This window comes from Carassius carassius, chromosome 38 (assembly GCF_963082965.1).
Source record: "Carassius carassius chromosome 38, fCarCar2.1, whole genome shotgun sequence".
In the NCBI taxonomy this organism is placed as follows: domain Eukaryota; kingdom Metazoa; phylum Chordata; class Actinopteri; order Cypriniformes; family Cyprinidae; genus Carassius; species Carassius carassius.
In genome coordinates, this window is record NC_081792.1 from 4910953 (window position 1) to 4934545 (window position 23593).

A 23593-nucleotide genomic window follows, 5' to 3' on the forward strand; every position below is an offset into this window, starting at 1 on the left:
TATATTTAATAACAATTTAGTTAAGTATATCTCTGATTTGTACATATTTTTAGTTTAAAAGAAGTATAGTATAGTACACTTAATTAAACGTATCAGACTTTTTTCACCTGTTTTATACTCTCTGGCAGGTGAATATATTAAAATAACTGCATACTTGTCTTCAACAAACCAAATTATTTTAGATATCATAAGTGTTATACTTATGATTAGGGTTTTGTTCAAATCACTAGAAACCTAAATATGATCAAGAAAACTTGATGGTCACTAATGATTTTCAAAATTGCTCAGATCTTTCATAGCTTGGCTCTGAACTCGTTGGCTGAACTGCTCAAATAAACACTTCAAGATGTTAACGTACCAATACAGGAGACTGAAATTGAGAAATGGGAATGTATTCTGTCAGAAGAACATACACATCCGCTCACACAAGCTGCATATAAACCTTTTGTCATAACTTAATAGAGCACCACTGATGTGTGTTTGTACTGGCACTGTATCAATGATCTCATCAGTAAGCTAGACGTTCAGAGAACATGTATTGCTTTAAAAATGCTGTTGCATCACATTTCCGCACAGACACGTTCACTCATTTCTGGTCAGTGATTTGGGAAGTCTTGGTCCGTTTTCACTCCACGCCCAGTGTTCTGTCCACTCCAGAGCAATGAGAGCTCAGACACACAAATACAGCTCATCCAGTGACTCAGACAAACACATGACTGCACACTAATGGACACAGTCATAATAAAACCATCAACTGGGATGTTTAACCAACAGTGTTTGAAAGTACGAAAGAACAAAATAAAAAGTGTTTTTCAGATTGTTACATTAGTTTCTAAAATAACAGATGCTGTGGAGTACAGTAAATTATAGTATGCTTTCAAAATATTTCACCTACACTTTAAACATGAATTGTTGTTCCAGTGTTCTTTTATTGTGTATAATGCCTATAATGCTTTCTAGCATTTCAGCTTATCACATTGAGGTTTTAAAATGATCAAAAGTGGGATGCTTTGGAGGTAGTATCGTCATCTTTATGCTTTTGTTGTCTGCTCTCTTTCAGGTCCTCATAACCGTGTGTCCCAGTGTCCTCCTAATGAACATCAGTGTCTGGGTTCAGACTTGTGTGTTCACATGAGCAAACTGTGTAACGGCGTCTCTGACTGCACTGACGGAGGAGACGAAGGGCCGCACTGCAGAGGTAATGACTGCATGACTTCAAACATCGCTGGATTATATACAGATATTTTGTAGTTATCCAACATTAATACTATTAATATGAATTTGCAAAGTTCAAATTTACATTGAATGTAATTACCATGGATTAAACAGCAAAACATTGATTTATCATCCAATATAAATGTACTTAATGAGCAAAACTGTGTGAGATGTTAAGGGTGAGTTTTGTTTCTAGTCCAAATATCAAAAAAATTATAACCCTAACCTAACCCTAACCCTTGCTTTCAGACAAAGTAAGTCAAAATTAAGTGAGTTTTTCCTTAAAACAAGCTAAATAATCTGCCAGTGGGGTAAGCAAAATAATCTTGTTTTCAGTTTGAAATAAGATTATTTTCTTACCAAATCCTCCTTCAAATTAGCTGTGTTAGCTGATAGAGAGTGTACACAGATCTGCACTTTGAATTTTCACCGGACAAACATGAACTAAATACACTGATGCTTGAAAGTTTGTGAACCCTTATGAATTTCCTGTGTTACCAATAGTGTCATTTAAAAATAATACACAAATCTGTTTATGTTGTCACTTATTCATCTCCCTAAATGATAATGGAGAAATATGTGAACCTACAAGATTGTAAAGACATGCCTGTGTTTCAGTTGTATCGGCGGTGTAAATCTGGTGTGAGTTTAGCAGCACTGCCCAACAGAAAGAACACAGTCCTGGATCGGCTCTATCAGTGTCTGGGCCTCATCATGCCCGTCTGTGGAAACTTCCTGTGTCTCAGTCAAAACTTCTGATAAAAGTTTGTTGTTCACAAGGCTGGAAATTGTTAGAGAAATATCTGCGAAGTAGGGGTGGGCCATATGGAAAAAATATCATATCATAAATTTTTATAGAGATATCACGATTCACAATTTTTTCACAATTCTGTCATGTTGGTTTTACCATTTTGCAAGTTGTTTGTTAAAGGAATAGTTCACCCAAAAATAACAATTCTGTCAGCTGTCTGTCGGTTTTATGTTTATCCCACCATTTACTCACTCAAAAGTGGTTTAAAACCTGAATGAGTTTCTTTCTTCTTCTCGACACAAATGCTGTTTTGAGGAATGGTCCACAGTGACTTCCATAGTATGTTTTGCTATTATCAAATTCAATGTGGATCAGCAACTGTTAGGTTACCCACATTCTTCAAAATATCTTCTTTTGTGTTCAGCACAAGAAATAAATAATACAGGTATGGGACAACGTGACAGTGAGTAAATAATGACAGAAATTAAATTTTAGGGTGATCTATCCCTTGACAGCAATGACAATAGGCTGAATTTTTAATAGGCCTACTGTCCCTTTAAGACCTGCTCACATCTTATATACAGGCACCTATAGGTTTTTCTCTCAACTGTTTACTTTCATTTTAGACATAATCTACATGTAAACGTTGTGTGTTTTGACAGTATTAGCACAAAAGATAACTTAGTTCAATAATCAGGCGCTGTTTGACAGGTTTTAGCGCGCGTACTTCGGGTGTATGCAGCGCTCAGAAAAAGCACAGATCAGACCAGCGCATGAATTAAACATTTAAAAGCACATGCAGATAATGAGAGAGTAACTCTAGCACTGAGTTAACACTGCTGTGAATGCATATAAAACAGTTTGGTTTAAATAAGATAAATTATTTTTGGCCAAACCCACACTGCATTCAGTAATAGCAATCGTAAAGCATGAGATGGCAAAATTCAGTTTGTATAAATATTTGCTTTGCTGCCGCTGGACCAGGACAGCTTGCCATCATTGATGAAATTATGAATAGTTAGTTATCTGAAAAAATTCCACCACTGAAAGACTAAAGAGGAACAGCCAAACAAAATGCAGTTTAGATTTGAACTCATTTTAATTTGGTTGACTAATACAGTATGTGTTTTTATCTTGGCATTGCTATACATTTTGAGTGAGAAGAACATTTTTTATTTTTGGTAGATATACCAGTGTATAGTCGTAAGTTTAACCCATCAGAGTACTTGTGTTGTCATAGTGAAATGGTGAAATGTGAAGTAAAGGCCAAATTGCTGTCAAACTTCCATTCAGTCATCTTAAGAACTAGCAGTGAAGAACTTCCTTCACATGCTCAACTTTGCATGCTTACACTCATCCACACACATATACATACACGCAAATCAAAACACACACTCACATACTTTCTGCTGTGATTGTGTATCGACACAGTTTGGAAATATTGGACCAGTGTTCATGTCAGAATTGGGCTTGTGATGCCTTCAGATGCTTCATACATAGACAGCTCTGGTTTTTGAACTGAGTATATGATTGCACTGACAAAACCACTGAGGCTGACTACGTAAGGAGCTGTTAGCATATTAGCATAGCTGCTGTGAGTTGTTGATGCAGTTCATCTAGAGGCTCATTTGTATCTGACTGTACGCTCATTTTTGCAGCGTCCCTTGAGTTCTGGGATAGGTGTGTGTGTGTGTGTCTGTGTGTGTGTGTGTGTGTGTGTGTGTGTGTGTGTGTGTGTGTTGTTAACATAACTCCCGTTCACCACCTGCTGAGGTACCAGCCACTGTTATTTCATTTCAGTCACTCTGTGGTTTGTCAAATCAATCAGTTTCATGCAAAATAGGATTTCCTTACTGTGTTAACATAAAAATGCCTCAAAGTTGTGTGCAGACATCAACATTCAAAAACTGTAGTCCAGCCAGACAATGTGTTGAAACTAAACTACAAAAACAGCTAGTTCAGAAATCTTGAGAACCTATTAACTTATTTAGCCCACATTTACAACACCTATTTAGTGTTCACTGACTCTACTTATCCTCATATAAGAAAAGTCTGGTAAAACTAGGGCCTAATTAACCATGTTAATATAATACAATTTTGAGATTTGTTTACAGTTTACCAATATTTTGAATTACACATTGCATTGTCTTGTGTTTTTGGGTTTCCTGGCAGAAATATATATATATATATATATATATATATATATGAATTATATAGAAAGAGTTAGCTCATAAAAAAAGAACACACATAAAATAAAAATCAAATGTCCACTTTGGTGAATTACTCTATGTTACATGTTAGCTTGATTCTAGTGCCTTTAGTCTAGCATGCACTGTGTTGTAATTCAGTGTGTGATGAAGCTCTGTTACTACATCGAGTAAAAGCAAAACTTATGAGATTTTGTGTATCATATGATTTCATTTGATATATGTCATTTGCCTTTTAGATGCATGTCAAATATTTGTAGTTGTTTTGAACTTTGCAGTCTGCATGAAGTCTCTTCAGTGAGTGTTGACGGGGCGTGTGAGTCAGTTGTCAGTGTTGTTTGACCTCTAGCTGTCCTCTGCTCTGATCACTGTAGAACTGGCGCTCAACTGTACTCTCACTGGTTGCCAGGACAATTGTGCTGTCACACGCACTGGACCCATGTGCTACTGCAAGAGCGGCTACGAGATCAGCCAAGATGGAAAGACCTGTAAAGGTTGGTTACATTTACACACACTTTGAGTATAGACCTCTATGAATGTAACAATATAGACATTACTGCTGATAAAGACATTACAGTGGATTATTTTAATTGAATGGGAATAATGAACTTGAGTACTTACAAATAAATACACAATAGCATTCACACTTGCTAGAATCTAAATCGTAAAAAGTAGCTGGTCAATTGTCATAATTATTTTTCATATTAGGCCATTTTTAAGATATTTTATTGTTTATTTTAAGATTATGACAGTTTGACTATTTATTATTGAGCATATTGCATGGCTATGATTATTTTATTATTTAATATGAGCTAACATGAGCAAATTACTTGATGCTTATGTCATGCCACACTGGTTTCATTTGTTAGCATTGCTTAACTAAATTAGTTGACACGAATCAATGATGAAAAATATATATATTTTTTCTTATTTTCCAGTAAATTCCATGTAGGTTTTACTGTAGAGACAAAACTGTGAAAAATAAGACTTTTAGTTCATTAGCAATTTACTTCTTGTACTAATTGCATTGTGAATCTCATATGTGATTAATTTCTGTTACTACATTGATTTCTTATATCATATGCTTTTATTTTATATTATTTTATATTTTTAAAAGTAAGTATGCTTTAAGTATCCTTTAAATATTTTTTGCCGTTTTAAACTTTGCAGTCTCATTTGTGAGTGTTAGCCAAGGTATATTATCCACAACTTTATATAATTACTTAGTTTTGCTTCTATCAGAGTAATTTTTAAAGATGCTTAGAAATTTCATTCAAAAAGTACTGTTTTGTGTGTGTGTGTGTGTGTGTGTGTGTGTGTGTGTGTGGGTTCAGATTTTGATGAGTGTACGGTGTACGGCACCTGCAGTCAGAAGTGCACTAACACAGACGGCTCGTACACCTGCTCCTGTGTGGAAGGTTATCTGGTTCAACCAGACAACCGCTCCTGCAAGGCCAAGAATGGTAAGACAAACATAACAGTCTTCAAACATAACATAAGCTTCTCCATTTCTGTCTCCCTCACATACATGTATCCGCATTGGCCAACAGTTTAATTCATTATTATTGGCTGAACTATAACTATATTTGAGATGAAACAGATGTCTTCCTGTTGCTGTAGTGCCTGTGGACCGTCTCCCCGTGTTACTGATCGCAAACTCCCAGAACATCCAGATTACGTCTCTGAGCGGCTCCAGCAGCCCGTCACTCTACATAAGCACAAAACAGAGCACAGCCATGGACTTCCTGTATGCACAGGAAACAGTGTGCTGGATCAATGTGGGTGACTCCCCCGCAGGCACACGACTGAAGTGCGCTAAGATAACAGGACTCAAGAGCTTCACAGATGAGAGGACCATCAATATCTCCCTCAGCTTACACCGTAAGTAACGCAGCTGTGAGTTCACATTACATAACCACATTTATCACGCACTCACTTGTCATCATTAAGTAAATTTATGCAAATTCATGAAGATGCTTAAGCTACATTTTTAGATGATTATGTGTTGAAACTGTCCTTACTAGCTGTAAGGTCAAATATTCACCACTTCTGCTCTGAATAACGTAAACATTGTATTTTCTAAAGCATAGTCATCCCACGCTGTGCGTGCCATCCTTACTGTTGCATTCAACCTTAAAGAATAGCCAAAGATGTATTTCCCTCCATTGAATGTCCATTCGACCAAACCTTCAAGTGTAAAAAAGTTTATAAAGAGATTGTAAAAGGAATATAATGCATAGAGTACATCAAAAATGGTAAACGGAAACCCTAACATGATAAATCTGCCATTGAGTGGTTTATAGGGCACATCAAAAATGGTTAATTCATATGGATTACTGTTATGATGCCCTTATGTCCTTTTTAAGGCTTGGAAGTTTTGTTGAATGGACAAGCAACAAAAGACTTACAGGTTTTTAATGACATAAAGGTAAATTAATTATGACAGAATTTTCAAGAATTTATTTATTGATAATGTTTCCTTCCAGTGTAGCTCTCACATGTCAATTATGCATGCAGATATTCCAGTCAGCGCAATGACATTTACAATTATATTATTTTATTTATTCATATGATTTATCCAAAGCAATTTACAAATAAGGAACATCAGTAGCATCACATTCATTTAAGAGACATGCCAGAAAATTTCTTGGTTAAGTAACAAGACGCTGTGTCGATGATGACGCTATGGCAACACCTTCAGCATGTGCCAGAGATTGAAGCATGTGTGTAAATACGCCAATAAAATTGGCTGTTGATAGTTACATGACAGAATAAGACATGCTGGCAATGAAATATGGCAGCTTCTATGGAACTTCTACACTGCGTCGATTATAATGATATGGGGATGCTAATACCCACTGCTCCATACTGAACAAACGCCTGCCTACTGTGTTGTATAAGTTCAACAAATGAGACTGCCTGTGTCTAAAAACTACCATTCCGTGCACCTGGTAACCAGGAGCTATAGGCCCCAGGGTTGAAGTCATCCAAGTGTACCCTACCTGTTATGCCCCGGAAAAGGGGCAGCCGATCTTGTTATCCCAACCAGATTATGTTGCACTCTCTCTTTAAAGTATATCTTCATATAATACCACCTCAGCCAGGGAAATAATAATACTGCAGGGATGGGAATAAGAGGGAGAATTTGAGTACTAATTCGGCTACATCCTCAAGCATCATGCTGAAATGAAGTGAAATGACATGTTGCCAAGTATGGTGACCCATACTCGGAATTGGTGCTCTGCATTTAACCCATCCAAATGCACACACACAGCAGTGAGTAGTGAACACACACAGTAGGTGGATGCCAAAAGAAATGGAAAGCAGGCACAAGCTGCCCATCCTGCCCATAGTAAACACACACCTTGAGTAGTGGGCAGCCATATTGCCACGGCACCTGGGGAGCAGTTGAACAAAAGTAAACATTCTGCTACACCTCCTCTGGTGTTTCATGGAAGAAAGTCGTAATGGTTTGGAATGACATGAGGGAAGTAAATATTTCATTCTTGGTCTTTGTAAATATTTGGTTTCTGTCCTATATTGGCATTCTCATGTAGTTCACAGTATTGTAAAATAGTTTTTTAGTGAAAACATTGAGAATTTGTATGGAGCTAACTGGAAATATTTACAATATTAATCATCAGTCTGCGCATCAGCATGAACAAAGATAGTGTGTGTTCAGTCTACTTGCAGACAGACTCTTCACATTGTTGAGACCCAGAGCTACATACAAAGACCAGAGATTTCTCTTTCATTCTTCCTGATAAAGACAGGGAGAATGAACCAGATTAAAATAGAGCAGTGTGTGTGTAGGCCATACTATTTGTTACATATCCATGATGCCTGCAGTGTGACTGAACTGCAGTCAGTTTTACCATATATTTTCAGGAACAATGCTATTAGGTCCTTTTTTTCTTTCTGTCTTTCTTAAGTTTTTATTTATAGTAATTCAGGATGAACACTGTTCTGTACTAAATCAACTTTGCTATACTTGATTATCCAATCATCATGTTTTTTTTTTGTTCTTTTTCAGAAAAAGATTTAAATTGTGAGTTTTGATTCATCTGGCTTTTGAGGAAAATTATATATATAGATATATAGATATGCAGGGGGGAGGGCAGACTTGACGTGGTGCATGACTAGCCGTTCAAAGCACTTCATGAGGATGGGGGTAAGTGCAACAGGACGGTAGTCATTGAAGCAGGATGGAGATGGCTTCTTCAGAACTGGAATGATGGTGGTAGTTTTGAAGCATGTGGGAACAACAGCCTGACTCAGTGAGATGTTGAAAATGTCTGTGAAGACATCAGTGAGTTCTGCTGCACAGTCTTTCAGTACACGCCCAGGGATGCTGTCAGGACCCGGAGCTTTGTGTGCATTGATCCTGCTGAAGAATCTCCTCACGCTGTCTGAGGTCAGCGTCATCACCTGGTCGCCGGGAGGAGGTGGAGTCTTCTGTGCAGTGGTGCTGTTTTGTTGCTCAAAGCGAGCGAAGGTGTTCAGCTCATTTAGCAGAGAGATGTTGTTGTCACAGGTCCGTGGTGGGGGCTTGTAGTCCGTAATGGTCTGTATCCACTGCCACAGGTTCCTAGTGTCTCTGCTGTCACTGAATTGATGGGCTATCCTCCTGGAGTGCTGTCTCTTAGCCTCTTTGATGCAGCGGGACAGGTTGGCCCTGGCTGTTCTGAGGCCCACCTCATCTCCAGCTCTGAAGGCAGCATTTCGTGTCTTTAGGAGTCTGTAGACCTCCTCTGTCATCCACGGCTTCTGGTTGGCCCGGACAGTGATGGTTTTTGTGACAGTTACATCATCAATCATCATCACTTGTTGATGTAGGCAGTGACAGTCTCTGAGTACTCCTGGAGGTCAGTGGTGTTATTGCATGTGGCAGCCCGCTTAAACATGTTCCAGTCAGTTGTCTTGAAGAACCTCTGATGATCCTTCTGGCCACACTTGAATCTGTTTTTGAACTGGTTAATGTATAAGATGGCTGTTTTTGCACAGAAATTCCATGCACAACATAACTCTTTAGTTAATTTCCTCTGAGTGTTTATGAAAGAGATGGAAAGTTAAATTAATAAAAGAAAGCAGCATTCTGGGAAAATCGTTTTGGGAATGACCAGAAACTGTGATTGAAAATGAGACCATTACAAAATTAGAAACAGAAAGATGATCTATGTTCAATATGCAAAGATATTTCATTTAAAGTCTTAAAGGGCCTCTATTAAGCCCCTTTTTGCAAGATATATAATATAAGTCTCTGGTGTCCCCAGGATCTGCCTGTGAAGTTTCAGCTCAAAATACACCCCAGATTATTTAATATATCATTTTAAAAATGCCTATTTTGAGTGGAAGCAGAAGCACGTTGATCTCGTGCCTATATCTTTAAATGCCCACTTTTCCAGAAAAGGGCTGTGCTTTTACAGCTCATGTCTCAGGTATACTGCCAAAACAAAACGTTTGTTTGGTTTTGATTATCATGTCTATTATGATTAAATCATGAAATTTTATTCCATGTCTTCCAGACTGCTACTTAAAAAACATAATTTTCTGCAACAAGACGCAAAAAAAGTCATCATTGCTTGTAAACATTTTTACGAGTGTTGCGGGATTTTTTTTTCTTTTTATATATATTAAAAGAAAAAAGGTTATTATATTTTCTTCATTTTATAACAGTTTATAATGTTTTGCACGTTTTGTCACTTCTGACAACAAAAATAGCCAGGATTGGGTCTTGATTGGAACAATAATTGAAAGATTGAAATCCAGTGATTATGCATATTAGGACACTTACAAGACATATGTCCTAGAGACTCTGGAGTTTGATTGCATCTATGACATCATGGGTTCACCAAAGGAAATATCTTAGAGAGCTTTAGTTTAGACTGGGGAAGTCTGTGTAAGATCTTCAATTCTATCAAACCATATCTAGTACACAAAAAAAATTGTGAACACGTTCCTGTGCTCCATCCCATTGCCAGTCTGTTGTATCTTGTAAGTCCAAGGACTTCTTGCCATTCCTATTTATTAACCACTTATTACAATAATTAATATTAAAATAAGTATAACTCAAGAAAATGAGTTTTTATTTGTTTGACTATTGTTTGACTGTATCCCCTTAGTTTCAGGGAGTTCTTATCCATTCAGACTTGTGCATGAGCTTTGAGGTCATTAACTGGAGACAGGAACATAAGTAGATTTAACACTTTTAATAAAACACTTGCGATGAAAAAAAAATAAAAAGTCTGAAAAATGCATCTACTTTTGAATGGATGTCTATGGAGAAATGTGCTTTTTGCTGCCGTGTGGTGTAGTTCCAGTAACAAGGACCTGCAGACCAGCCGGTTCTTGCAATTCTTATCCGTTAGTGACAAGTGAGTGTGAATTCTTAAGGCATCATCTCTTGAATCCCGTTGTTGTCCCAGAATGCATTGCAGCTTTCTCAGTGAGAATAAATAAGTTTGTATAGATGTTATTTATCCAATAAAAAACACACTTTTAATCTTCTTTTTTTCTGTTTTGGGCCTGTTTTTTCAGTCATTTTCTAAAGTTGGACCACTGGTTTAGACAGGAAACCTGGAGTGCATATTTTGGGTCTTAAAACAGCTCTGGCACTCAGTTGGAAATTTAGTCCAGAAGGATACTTTACACAAGTATGCGGACATGCAGAGTTTTTGTGTTCACATATTTTCATAGTTTGTGTTTCAAACCTGTCTGTCATTGAGTAAAATGTTTTCGGGTTTAAGTGCTGGTTAGTTTAAAAAGGAGCATAATTTTTCAGTGATTTCCAGAATATCGGTTGTTTAAACACGCTTCTCAGGCACACACTCACAGGTCACAGGGTTGACTATGACAGTGTGCCCTCAATAGGAAGAGGTCATTGGCTTCCTGTTGGCAGCTATTGAGTTCCTGCCCTCAGTGTTAAAGATATGGATGCCTGCCGTGTGTGTGAAAGAAAGAAAAACTAAAGGAAGAAGGAGGAATAATAACGAAGAGGTGAAAGTAGCTTATCAAATCATGATTTTGCTCTTTCAAATAATCGTAAAAACTTTTCTGATAGAAAGAGTGAGTAATCTAATAACTTTAAATAGTGTAATTAAAATGATATGGTATTTGCATTGCAGACTATAGTACAATATTAGACCTTAAATTCTCCAAATACTTTTTCAAATGACATTCCTTTGCAAAGAGCTCATAAACCTGAAGCGTTTCTGTAGAAATACTGTCGTGAACCCGGGTTCAGATCTCTTTTAGCTGGTGGGTTTGTCGTGGCGGTCTCTGGAAGGGTCACACAGGAAATGTGTTTGCCATGATTCATGACCTCAGTGTGACACGCAGATGAGGCGACCAGATGTTTTCCACTCATCGTCTTCTCTTTTCTTTTTTAACACAGTGCAGGATAGTGCTGTAGTCTCTACTTATTTCAACAAACTATGGCATACTGTTGTAAAATCCATCGACAACTATAGTTTCATTGGTGAATTCTAAATTCTAGATATTTTATTTTTAACTGTTTTTTATATTAGCGTGCACCTTGCATATTTAGCATATTTTTGAATGGTACAAAGGTTATAAAATATGCCCTAAAGCACTTTACCCTAACATTACAAAACTGGAAAAACAGAGTCAAAACTACAGTATTTGTAAAAATTGAGACACTGAAATTACATTTACTATCTGTATACTATTTAAAAAAAACCTGTTTAATTTACTTTTTTTATTTAGTTCCATCCTATCACAATTTTAATAAATTCTTTTTTTATAATAATCATAATGAAGAAAACATCAGACAACAGTCTTGTACAAAATGTTCCAAATAATTTATTTAAAATGGTATGTATTTTATGATTATTATGATTATTATAATTAATATTATTATTATAGCGATCATGTCAGAAATGATTACATTGAATACAGTCGAGGAGGTTAATACCTTGAGGGTCAGTCCAAAATCTCTAGTTTGTACTTTAAAAGACCACCAGAGTCTACTGTTACTGTGGAAACTGGCTGGTTCTTTCACTCAAGGAGTTGAATCACTCTCACACACATGTGCACACTCTTCCGGAAGCCATTATCCATATGTCCATATGTGTCTGTGTTTATGAGTGGTTTGTGTAGGTTGCTGGGGTTTTCTGCAGCATATTTATATTCTGTTTTGTGGAACATTTTCCAGACATTATGGTTGACACAAGGCAACCCAATCCCCCATCTGTCTGCGGCTCTGGAGTTTTATCATGAAAAGTGCCAAATGTCATGTATTTTTGTCAGAAATCATGAGTGTTATTGAGTTGCGATATTGCAGTAAAGTAATTTCTTGCATGTAAATTTGGTGTGTCTCAGCATAAATAGTGGAAAGACAGGAGATGTGGTGAAGTAATGTGGGATAAAGCAGAAGCAGACACTGCTCTCTGACATAAGGTCTGCTTAGTAAAGAAGTTTCTGGAAAGCTTCTTAAACAGTCATGTGCTTAAATCGGCTCATGCTCCAGTGCTTCAGCCACACGATTCTGCCTCCACTAACATTCAGGGCATTGTTTTAGTATTAATCTCTCTTTATCAAATCCTCACTCTTTTTCTATAGCTATCTGTGCTCTGTTTTGACAGCTTGTCAGGTCTATGTTTATTTAGTGACTTGCTTCTTGCTTTATTGGTTTTTATCTCTCTAGTATTAATGTAAACTTTCTGAACGGAGCCAGTGAGTCTCGCACCCTTTTTGTCCCAAATCTCTGAGCTCTGAGTATTCATCTTTAGAATTTATAGTTTTTCAAATCTCCATTCAACTTTTGTTTTACAGTTTTCACTGTATAAGGCTTTTGGAGCAGACTAAGTTTGACATCAGACTTTATTTTCTTATGCTGATGTGCAGTTTTCACCCAAGTCCTTATATTGCCATTGGAAGCAATCCAGCCTAACTCACAGAGGTGAAGTGCTATTAATGCTTCTATTTATGCTAATTATGCAACAGCAACATCTCTCTACTGAACGAGCTGAACACCTTCTTCGCTCGCTTTGAGCAACAAAACAGCACCACTGCACAGAAGACTCCACCTCCTCCCGGCGACCAGGTGATGACGCTGACCTCAGACAGCGTGAGGAGATTCTTCAGCAGGATCAATTCACGCAAGGCTCCGGGTCCTGACAGCATCCCTGGGCGTGTACTGAAAGACTGTGCAGCAGAACTCACTGATGTCTTCACAGACATTTTCAACATCTCACTGAGTCAGGCTGTTGTTCTCACATGCTTCAAAACTACCACCATCATTCCAGTTCTGAAGAAGCCATCTCCATCCTGCTTCAATGACTACCGTCCTGTTGCACTTACCCCCATCCTCATGAAGTGCTTTGAACGTCTAGTCCTGCACCACATCAAGTCTTTCCTCCCCCCCTCCCTGGACCCCTTCCAGTTTGCATATCGGTCCAACCAATCGACCGATGATGCCATCGCCACTACCCTCCGCTCAGCACTCACTCATCTGGACAAAAAGGACTCATATGTCAGAATGCTGTTCATAGACTTCAGTTCAGCATTCATCACAATCATCCCTCAACAGCTCATTTACAAACTGATTCAGCTGGGGCTCAACACTTTCTTACTGGAAGACCTCAGGCAGTATGGGTCGGCAGCAACACATCCAGCACCATCACACTGAACACTGGGGCCCCCCAAGGATGTGTGCTGAGCCCCCTCCTCTTCACTCTGCTGACCCATGACTGCACACCTTCACACAACTCCAACCTCTTTATTAAGTTTGTGGATGACACGACTGTGGTGGGTCTCATTAGCAACAAAGATGAGACAAACTACAGGAGTGAGGTGAGCCGCCTGGCCAAGTGGTGCAGTGACAACAATCTCTCTCTGAACCTGGAGAAGACAAAGGAGATTGTTGTAGACTTCAGGAGAGCACACACTCAGCACGTTCCTCTGACCATCAATGGTGTGACTGTGGAGAGAGTGAGCAGCACCAAGTTCCTGGGTGTGCACATCACAGAGGACCTCTCCTGGACTGAAAACACCGCAGCACTGGCCAAGAAATCACAACAGCGTCTCTACTTCCTCCGCAAACTGAGGAGAGCCAGAGCCCCAGCCCCCATCATGTACACCTTCTACAAAGGCACCACCGAGAGCATCCTGATGAGCTGCATCACTGTGTTGTATGGCGCCTGCAACGTGTCCTGCCGAAAGACTCTGCAACGCATAGTGAGAGCAGCTGAGAAGATCATTGGTGTCTCTCTCCCCTCCCTCCAGGACATTTATGGAACCCATCTCACCTGCAAAGCCCTCTGCATCACAGGTGATCCCACTCACCCACCACACAGCTTCTTCAGTCTGTTGACATCAGGGAGGATACTGCGGAGTCTCCAGGCCAGGACCAGCAGACTGAAGGACAGCTTCATCCACCAGGCTGTCAGGAAGCTGAACTCCCTCCCGAACTTGCCCCCTCTCCCCTCTTCTGCCCCAGGCACCACTGAACTATGAACCCCCCCACACACTAATTATATGATGGCATGCACTAGTCACTTTGTGCAGCACTGGTCTGCTCACTACCTCATTCAGCATGGAACTGACGTCATTCCACTACCTCATCAGTCAGTTAAATAAAATAACTGCTCTTGAGCCCTTTGTCACTTGTCACTTTAATCAGACTTAATAAGGTATTTTTAATAAGGGATTTTTTTTGCACTAAAAATCGTTTATCTGAACTGTTGTTCACTTCATTGATTTGCACTATATCTGTCATTTGCCTTGCGCTGCTTTATTTAACTTTATTTTTAATTTTATTATATGCCTTTTTTTTTACATTCCCTTATTGTATAGTTTTAACTACATTTTATATTTGATCTAGATTTTTTGGCTTTAATGTCAATTTTATCTGTATGCACCGGAGTCTGAGAATAAGCAATTTCGATTCTCTGTATGTATGTACTGTACATGTGGAAATTGACAATAAAGCAGACTTGACTTTACTTGATGGTGTAATGCATTTAATCGTATCTTGTCTTTGCAGAAGATTATGCATATACTGTACAGTACAGACCAAAAGTTTGGACACACCTTCTCATTCAAAGAGTTTTCTTTATGTTCATGACTATGAAAATTGTAGAGTCACACTGAAGGCATCAAGGGCTATTTGACCAAGAAGGAGAGTGATGGGGTGCTGCGCCAGATGACCTGGCCTCCACAGTCACTGGACCTGAACCCAATCGAGATGGTTTAGGGGTGAGCTGGCCCGCAGACGGAAGGCAAAAGGGCCAACTAGTGCTAAGCATCTCTCGGGGAACTCCTTCAAGACTGTTGGAAGACCATTTCAGGTGACTACCTCTTGAAGCTCATCAAGAGAATGCCAAGAGTGTGCAAAGCAGTAATCAAAGCAAAAGGTGGTTACTTTGAAGAACCTAGAATATGACATATTTTCAGTTGTTTCACACTTTTTTGTTATGTATATAATTCCATATATAATTCCACATGTGTTAATTCATAGTTTTGATGCCTTCAATGTGAATCTACAATTTTCATAGTCATGAAAATAAAGAAAACTCTTTGAATGAGAAGGTGTGTCCAAACTTTTGGTCTGTACTGTACATGTATAATCTTCTGCAAAGACAAGATGCGATTAAATGCATTACACCATAATTAGCATAAATAGAAGCATTAATAGCACTTCACCTCTGTGAGTTAGGCTGGATTGCTTCCAGTGGCAATATAAGGACTTGATTGAAAACTGCACATCAGCATAAGAAAATAAAGTCTGATGTCAAACTTAGTCTGCTCCAAAAGTCTTATACAGTGAAAACTGTAAAACAAAAGTTGGATGGAGATTTGAAAAACTATAAATTCTAAAGATGATTATTTATATATATATATATATAATTTATTTTTAAGGGCATTTTTGCCTGTCTGTTCTTTTAAAGACAGTTTGAGCAGGACTCTAAACCAGGTCACTGGCATGGGAGGTGGGCGCTAACAAGGAAGCTAAAGACCATAGCCTTTATAGCGTCAGTCACTAGTGCACCTCTTGAGACCAGTGGAGAAAAATACCTGCACAGCTCTTACCAGCTGGCCTCCATTACACTCCTTTACTCTCCCTAAACCTCAATCCCATCCGGGTCACGGAACCAATGTAACCCTCAGGTCTTAACTGCCCCATTCCGAGTGAGACTCGCAACCATGCCGCCAGCATGGTAGGTGGGCACGCTAACAAGACGCTGAAGACCTCTTGAGATCTGGGTAGTGAGGTTTCTTACCAGCTGGCCTCTGTTACACAAGATAGAATACTGTGGGATAATCTTTGCTTTTTATTTAAGCATTAAACTAGTGAACACAACAAATATAGTATAATCCGACTGCTTACATGGCACATGTGTCAAAGACATCTGTCAAATGCAGTGGATTTGGCAAATGTCTCTCTTCTCCAAGCACTAATTTTGGCTGGGATAAGAGAGTCTTTGAATATTGGACAAAGGAGTCAGAAAGGTTGAGAACAACGGGCCTAGTACATTTACATAGAAAAGCAATTAAACAGCAGTGCAGTGGAACACAAAAACATGTCCAGTGGGAACCAGCTCTAATACTGGATCTTAACCAGGTGTAATGCAATAAACAACAATTCTTAAAAGAGGCTTTTATCCTACTCCCACTACTAGGTGTGACCATGATGAGTGACAGGACCTTTTGTTAGTCGTTTGGCTTTTATATCTGTGGTGTCATGCTGGGCAGTCAGGTCCCTAGTCCAAAATCCTATTCCAAACATCAAATGTATGCTTTGATTGGCTATGATTGTCACACAACACTTTTGCTTTCAGTGTGAACAGAAATATTACTTACTTCATAGCTGTAACCTGGCTGGTCAGAACAGATGCCAGATCACTTGTCATATTGTCAGTTGACCTTAGTTGTGAACTCCAAAGCTCATACTTGAAATGGCTTGACTGTCAGGAGATTGCAGCTTTAAACAAACTCCACTATTAATAAAATAAAGTTAAAGATGTACTGTAAATACAGACCTTAGTTAATAAGGCTCTCAAAGTATTTTTCATATGAAGCTGTCTCAGGAAATGAGAGTTTTCCTTCAGTGTAAAGTTAAGATTGTGTCAAAATTTAATTTCCTACCTGCTCTCCACTGAGACCTACAATTTTACTAGGAATTTCAATGAGAGTGAAGCCAGGTTCCACAGCCCACTTTTTTTTTTTCTTGGTGGTGTTCCTCTATTCTTGCATTGTTCAGACGGCAGCTGCTCTAAGACCCATTCGTTTTCCTCAACCTTCATTTATACACTTGCTCTTTTCTCTTTCTTTTGGTGTTTTTAATCTGTGTTTTTAATCACTAGCTTTCAGTCCGAGAAGCTGGAAAAGATTAAGCAGGACTTAAATAAACAACACCTTTGGGGATACAGCCCTTGATTCCTTTAAATGTCTGGCCCTTGCACAATGGCCAACTTTCCTTTGTAGAAACAAGAGAGGCCAACACTGTCTCTGTCTCTACCCCTCAGCCTTCCATCACTCCATCTGTCTGTCTTCTACACCATTTTACCCAATAGTCACTGTTTCTATGTCTTTCAGTGTGACGTTTTTACAGCCACTCAATGTTCAATGTTCACATCCCATTAAATGTTATATGTCTGGGATTAAAGGAGGAGAGGTTCAGATGCATTGACGTTTTGAGGTCAGAATGAGGTGTTTTGAGGAGGTGGAGAGCTGCAGAAGAGCAAGAATCCATGGCTAGCCATAGCGATCACAGCTGTTAAAACAACTTTTTTGGAAATTGTGTAACATAGGCACATGCATTTGGACAGAGTCCCCTGAATCAGCTATTTCAAAAAGAAAGAGTTTCATTGTAGAAGTGAAAATGAGAAATGTGTGCATATGTGAGACCACAGTATTAGTTTTAGCACTATTTTAAAACAGGCCAAACAACTGCTTGGGTTTGTACATGAACACTTGCCTTACTCTGAACCAGTCAAGAACCAGTGTATTTATCACATTTCATTACATTTATTCATTTACCTGACGCTTTTATCCAAAGCAACTTACAATTGCTATATATGTCAGAGGTCGCACACCTCTGGAGCAACTAGAGGTTAAGTGTCTTGCTCAGGGACACATTGGTGTCTCACAGTGGATTCAAACCCGGGTCTCTCACACCAAAGGCATGCATCTTAGCCACTGCTCCAACACCACCCCAAATTTATCTTTACATATAGCATACTTTTGATTTACTTTCTTGATAAATCTCATCTTATTGCGCAAGATTTGGTTGAGGGTTGAGTCTGAGATAAGACTGAATTCATATGCTGTCAATGCCATGACAAGACCAAGAAAATATGATCTTGGAGTCTTGACCCAGACTCAAGTTAACTGGTCTCGACTTTTAGAACAGGTTTAGCGTATCTTGTGACCAATAATGAGGAACATTTTATTTGTTTTAAATTGAATAGAAGTGTGGTAAATCTTCTTAGTTTGTTCTGTAGATGCTAAAGTGTTTACCATTTTATTTTAGAATAATTTAATATTAGTCTCACAATTTAAACTGAGATACTTATATTGAATGCACTGTACGTTAAATTTTTAGGATTCAAAATAGGTTTTGTCTGGTATAGGGCACATGAACACACAAGACACATAATTTCTTTGTTTCACCTACCTTTCTCTCCATTCCCCATTCTTTACAGATGTAGAGCAGATGGCAATAGACTGGCTCACAGGAAACTTCTACTTTGTTGATGATGTGGATGATCGAATCTTTGTATGTGATAAAGATGGAGCCACATGTGTGACACTGCTGGATCAAGAACTCTACAACCCCAAAGGCATCGCTCTGGACCCAACTATGGGGTATGAACATGCTCAAGCTCACACTTCCTCCATGTACACAACTAGCTAACTGAATATTTAGCAGGTGCCTTCAAAAACAGTATTTGCTTGATGGTCAAATGGTATACTCAAAGTTTACTCAGGGATAACAGTTACTTGTACCTTTCTTAACATTACCTTCAACAGAAAGGTTTTCTTCACCGACTATGGGCAGATCCCAAAAGTGGAACGCTGTGATATGGATGGACAGAACCGCACAAAGTTGGTGGACAGTAAAATTGTCTTCCCGCATGGCATTACCCTGGACTTGGTCAACAGATTGGTCTACTGGGCCGATGCTTATCTGGACTACATTGAAGTAGTGGACTATGAGGGCAAAAACAGACACACCATCATTCAAGGCCTGTTGGTAAGGAGCAAATACCAAGATCATTTTAAGATGTCCGTAAATGTCCTGCACATGTCTTTAAAAAAGTGATCTTTATAGTTACAAAGTCTTACACATTGTTCCGCAAGAATGTGTGTTGCTAAAGAAATAATTTCTGCATAGTTTTGAATAATTTAAATGTCAGTGAGTTATTCAGTGAGAAATATGACATTTAACAATGATCAACTTCACTCTATTACTGCTCTACAAACATCACTATTTTGTAGACTGCATGAACATGACTTCTCAAAAGACCTTTAAATCAACAGATAAAGATCCCATACATTTATCCAAAATTTTCATCTCTCTGTCTGTGATCAAGCTGTTCTATTTATCACCTCTTTATCTACCCATCTATTTAAGGTTTATTTATAAAGCACATTTAAAAACAATTGGAAATGCAGTTTATCCAAACCTCCACCAGTCATTCATCCAAGCATCTGTCCACCCATTGATCCTAATGCCCTTCAGTCCAAATGTCAGTCTCTTCATCCATGTGTCCAAATGTACATCCATCCAAATATCTACCTATCTGTACCTTCATCCATCCATCCCATCCATTTATCTATCCAGAAATTTGTCCCTCATCCATTCTTCCATCCTATTGTCCATCAGTAAAAAAAAAAATCCATCCATCCAATTATCAATCCATCCATCATAGCTCATGTGGTTGCATATACTCTGAAAATGTTTTAGTAGATGAAAGAGACAGTGATGTTTAAGTTTTGCTACTGAGTCATTTTATTAAAGCTGTTTCTGTCAATGCATTAGCCTGATCCTTCCTCTCTCCTTGAGTTATAGCTATCATTTAGCTGCTAAGCCCAAGGCTAATTAGTGTGTTTATATGCGTGTATTGCTCACTCAAGCCAGCAGGGCAAACACAACTTCCCAATAACAGAACTAATTGAATTTTTTTTTTTTCTCAGATTGAGCATCTTTATGGTCTCACAGTGTTTGAGAACTATTTATATGCCACAAACTCAGACAATGCCAACATGCAGCCTAAGACCAGCGTGATCCGCGTCAATCGATTCAACAGTACAGATTATCAGGTGGTCACCCGTGTCGACAAGGGAGGAGCTCTACATGTCTACCACCAGAGACGCCAACCCCCTGGTATTAAACTGTATAGTTTAATGGTTTTATTTGTAGTAAAAACAGGGTCAATTTTCAAAATGGTTATCTAATGCTGTTGAATACATAGTTCAAGCCAGTATACAACAGTAGTATACTTGAACAGTTTAAAATTCAACCACTACACTGTAGTCTAGCTCCACCACAGCTCCAGCTCAGCCTAACTCTCCTGTTATTCATCAGTGCGGAGTCATGCCTGTGAGTCTGATCAGTTTGGAAAAGCCGGAGGTTGTTCAGACATCTGTCTGTTGGGCAACAGTCACAAGAGCCGGACGTGTCGCTGTCGGTCTGGCTTCAGCCTGGGCAACGATGGCAAATCATGCAAGAGTGAGTGACATTACTGTCTCTACAGTATCTATTAATTAACCAACAGAGTTTTGCCTGATTTAGAAGTTTACATAAACAAGAGATAAAATGCAGAGTTTAATGTTTATTCGTTATGATTCAAAGTTGTTGTTTTTTTTTACTTTTTGTTGACTATGGCATTCTAGTAGCTTTTTGTTATCTCTTTTTTTTAAGGGTTTACCTACGAAAAGTATTACCATGGTTTTTGGACATGTGCGATGGTGAAACCATGGTATTCTTCATTATATTTTCATGTTGTTACATTAAAATTGTACATAATTGTAATTTTTGTTCCCAAATCTGATTAGTCATGAAGTGTGTTCCAGACTGTCAGTCTGTGTATTAGTGACTATCCACATTTGTGACGTAATGTCACTTTGACTGTTGATTATAAGGGCAAGATTAACTAAACAGAGCAAATTAGCATGATCTATTAGCAAATCTACAAAGAGCAGTGCAAATTAGTGTAGTCGCAGAAAAGCAGAGCCGATGATAATCAGATGATCTACTACCAACACAGGCACAAAATAGGTTGACATGTTTTTTTTGGTGTTAAGTAATGGCACAAATACCATTTAACCATTTAACTGACTACCGCAAACCTTAGCAAATCACCTTTGCTTAATTTATTTAAAAACTCTCCTCTTATACATTTTTCCACTAAAAGGGAAACTTCTGCAAATACATATGCAGTAAGGTTGGGTAAAACAAAAATAACTGTCCACACCTTCTCATTGGTAATGCTTCACTGTCTGACACTAGTAAATCCTTATAGTAGTTTTTAACAGCAAAAGAGGGTTTACACTGGTGCAAACTGTTAGTAAATCTGCCCCTTAGTCTGCTGCCGAGCTGGCCTCAGTAAATAGTTTGGGCTCAGCGAACCAGGGTGTTTGTGAGCGTTTTTCTGAAAACTAAAATGACATTTGAGACACCCAATGATCTTCACAGACATTTGTACACCGTGGCCTTTGTAAGTCTGCAAGACTACGACTGCACATAAAGTGTGTCATTAGGAATAGGGCCCTTATGAGTGAGTGACTGAATTTGGTGAATTATTAACCAATTTGTTTAAAATTGCTACATCTTTCATTTGTGAACTATTTGGTAGTATGTGGCAATATTGTGTCCAAAATATTAGTTATTCAAGTTACTCAAATTTTAACTTATTGTTATGTTATTTGAACTCTTGATGGTGTGACACTTGATTATCTTTACTCAGCCTGCAGATATTTGGGGACAACAGCATTCTGTTATTTATATAAGCACTCTGATTGGATTTGCTTAAATATATGACAATCATGTGTTTCAAAGGTTGTAATTAAGCAATAAAGAATGAGATGTCATGTTTTATTGCAAAAAAGCATGGCTCAGTGCATACAGAATTGCAAATATCAATTTTCTAATCAGGCCACGGATTATTCTAATTCATGATTGGCTTGGCCTAATTAATCATTAGGCTCTTGCACATTTTGTTCCCCTTATAGTTCCTGAGTGAGTCCAGACTGGGGGTTTGACCCACACTTTAGCTGAATCAATTTACAAAAATTAAAGTCTTTTCCTTTGACCCCCAATATTGATTTCAAGTGGTTTAGTTTGAATATGCAATGAGCCATTAGTAATATTGATTTGTGACTTTTCAGAACACATGACCTTGAAAAATATAAGAGGCAATTGGAATTGATTGTGAGAAACATACCATCATCATAGACTCATGATGATGTTAAATTATATCATGATGATGGCCATATTAAACCACATTTAACTAACATGAATAAGAAGATAATATTTCTAAAGCCCTGCATATATTTCAAAATATTTTTTTTTTCTTGGCGGTATACAAGTATGACCCTAAACTTACACATTTGAGTAATTCTGTACCATATCTGTACCAACAATTCTTGGTATATATCAAATCCCCAGAGCCCGAGCATGAGTTATTTCTGGTGTACGGGAAGGGTCGTCCAGGTGTTATCCGTGGTATGGACATCAACCCTAAAATTCAGGATGAATATATGATCCCCATCGAGAACCTGATGAACCCTCGAGCTCTGGACTTCCATGCACAGAGTAACTTCATCTACTTCGCCGATGCCACCAGTTATCTGATTGGCCGACAGAAAATTGATGGAACGGAAAGAGACATCATCCTTAAAGAAGGTGCAGAAATGTTATGCTTTATTTCCAAATCATCATATTACTGTTGTTTTTAGTGTTGTTATGGGTATATTGTCTTATTCTGTGTGGCTTTCCAGGTATTCACACTGTCGAAGGAATCGCTGTTGACTGGATGGCCAATAATCTTTACTGGACAGATGATGGTCCCAAGAAGACCATTAGTGTTGCTCGGCTCGAGAAAGCTTCTCAGACCAGGAAGACTCTCATTGAGGGCAAGATGACCCACCCTCGAGCTATTGTGGTGGACCCTCGGCATGGGTGAGATCCTGATCTTGATGTTTTATTCAGGAGGAGCATGTTCAGATAATCATCCAGTTCAGCACAGGTGGAGCACATTCAACTTAACACGATAATAAATATATATACAGCCAATCTAACTTACTTACCAACCAACTTCACCCCAGCTTCTCACTTCTAACTATTCCTATCCCAAATTTCTCTGGGTTCAGGCTAAAAAAACATAGCGACAGCACGCCAAAAAAACATACTGTTCGCTAAAAATGATTATATATAAGTGCAAACTCATGAAAG

General features: G+C 38.5%; 1 protein-coding gene across 6 annotated transcripts in view; it reads left to right on the top strand.

Annotated features, from left to right (window-relative positions):
* LOC132119172 (low-density lipoprotein receptor-related protein 1-like) overlaps nt 1-23593 on the top strand; it is a 182483-nt gene that overhangs the window by 57587 nt on the left and 101303 nt on the right. For all 6 annotated transcript variants that reach the window (XM_059528940.1, XM_059528944.1, XM_059528941.1 and 3 more), the window contains exons 3-12: nt 1061-1198; nt 4548-4667; nt 5508-5636; nt 5794-6054; nt 18840-19002; nt 19168-19390; nt 20335-20524; nt 20726-20869; nt 22808-23044; nt 23140-23320. In XM_059528940.1, the coding sequence (XP_059384923.1) occupies nt 1061-1198; nt 4548-4667; nt 5508-5636; nt 5794-6054; nt 18840-19002; nt 19168-19390; nt 20335-20524; nt 20726-20869; nt 22808-23044; nt 23140-23320 (1786 nt within the window). The remainder of the gene's footprint in view (nt 1-1060; nt 1199-4547; nt 4668-5507; nt 5637-5793; nt 6055-18839; nt 19003-19167; nt 19391-20334; nt 20525-20725; nt 20870-22807; nt 23045-23139; nt 23321-23593) is intronic.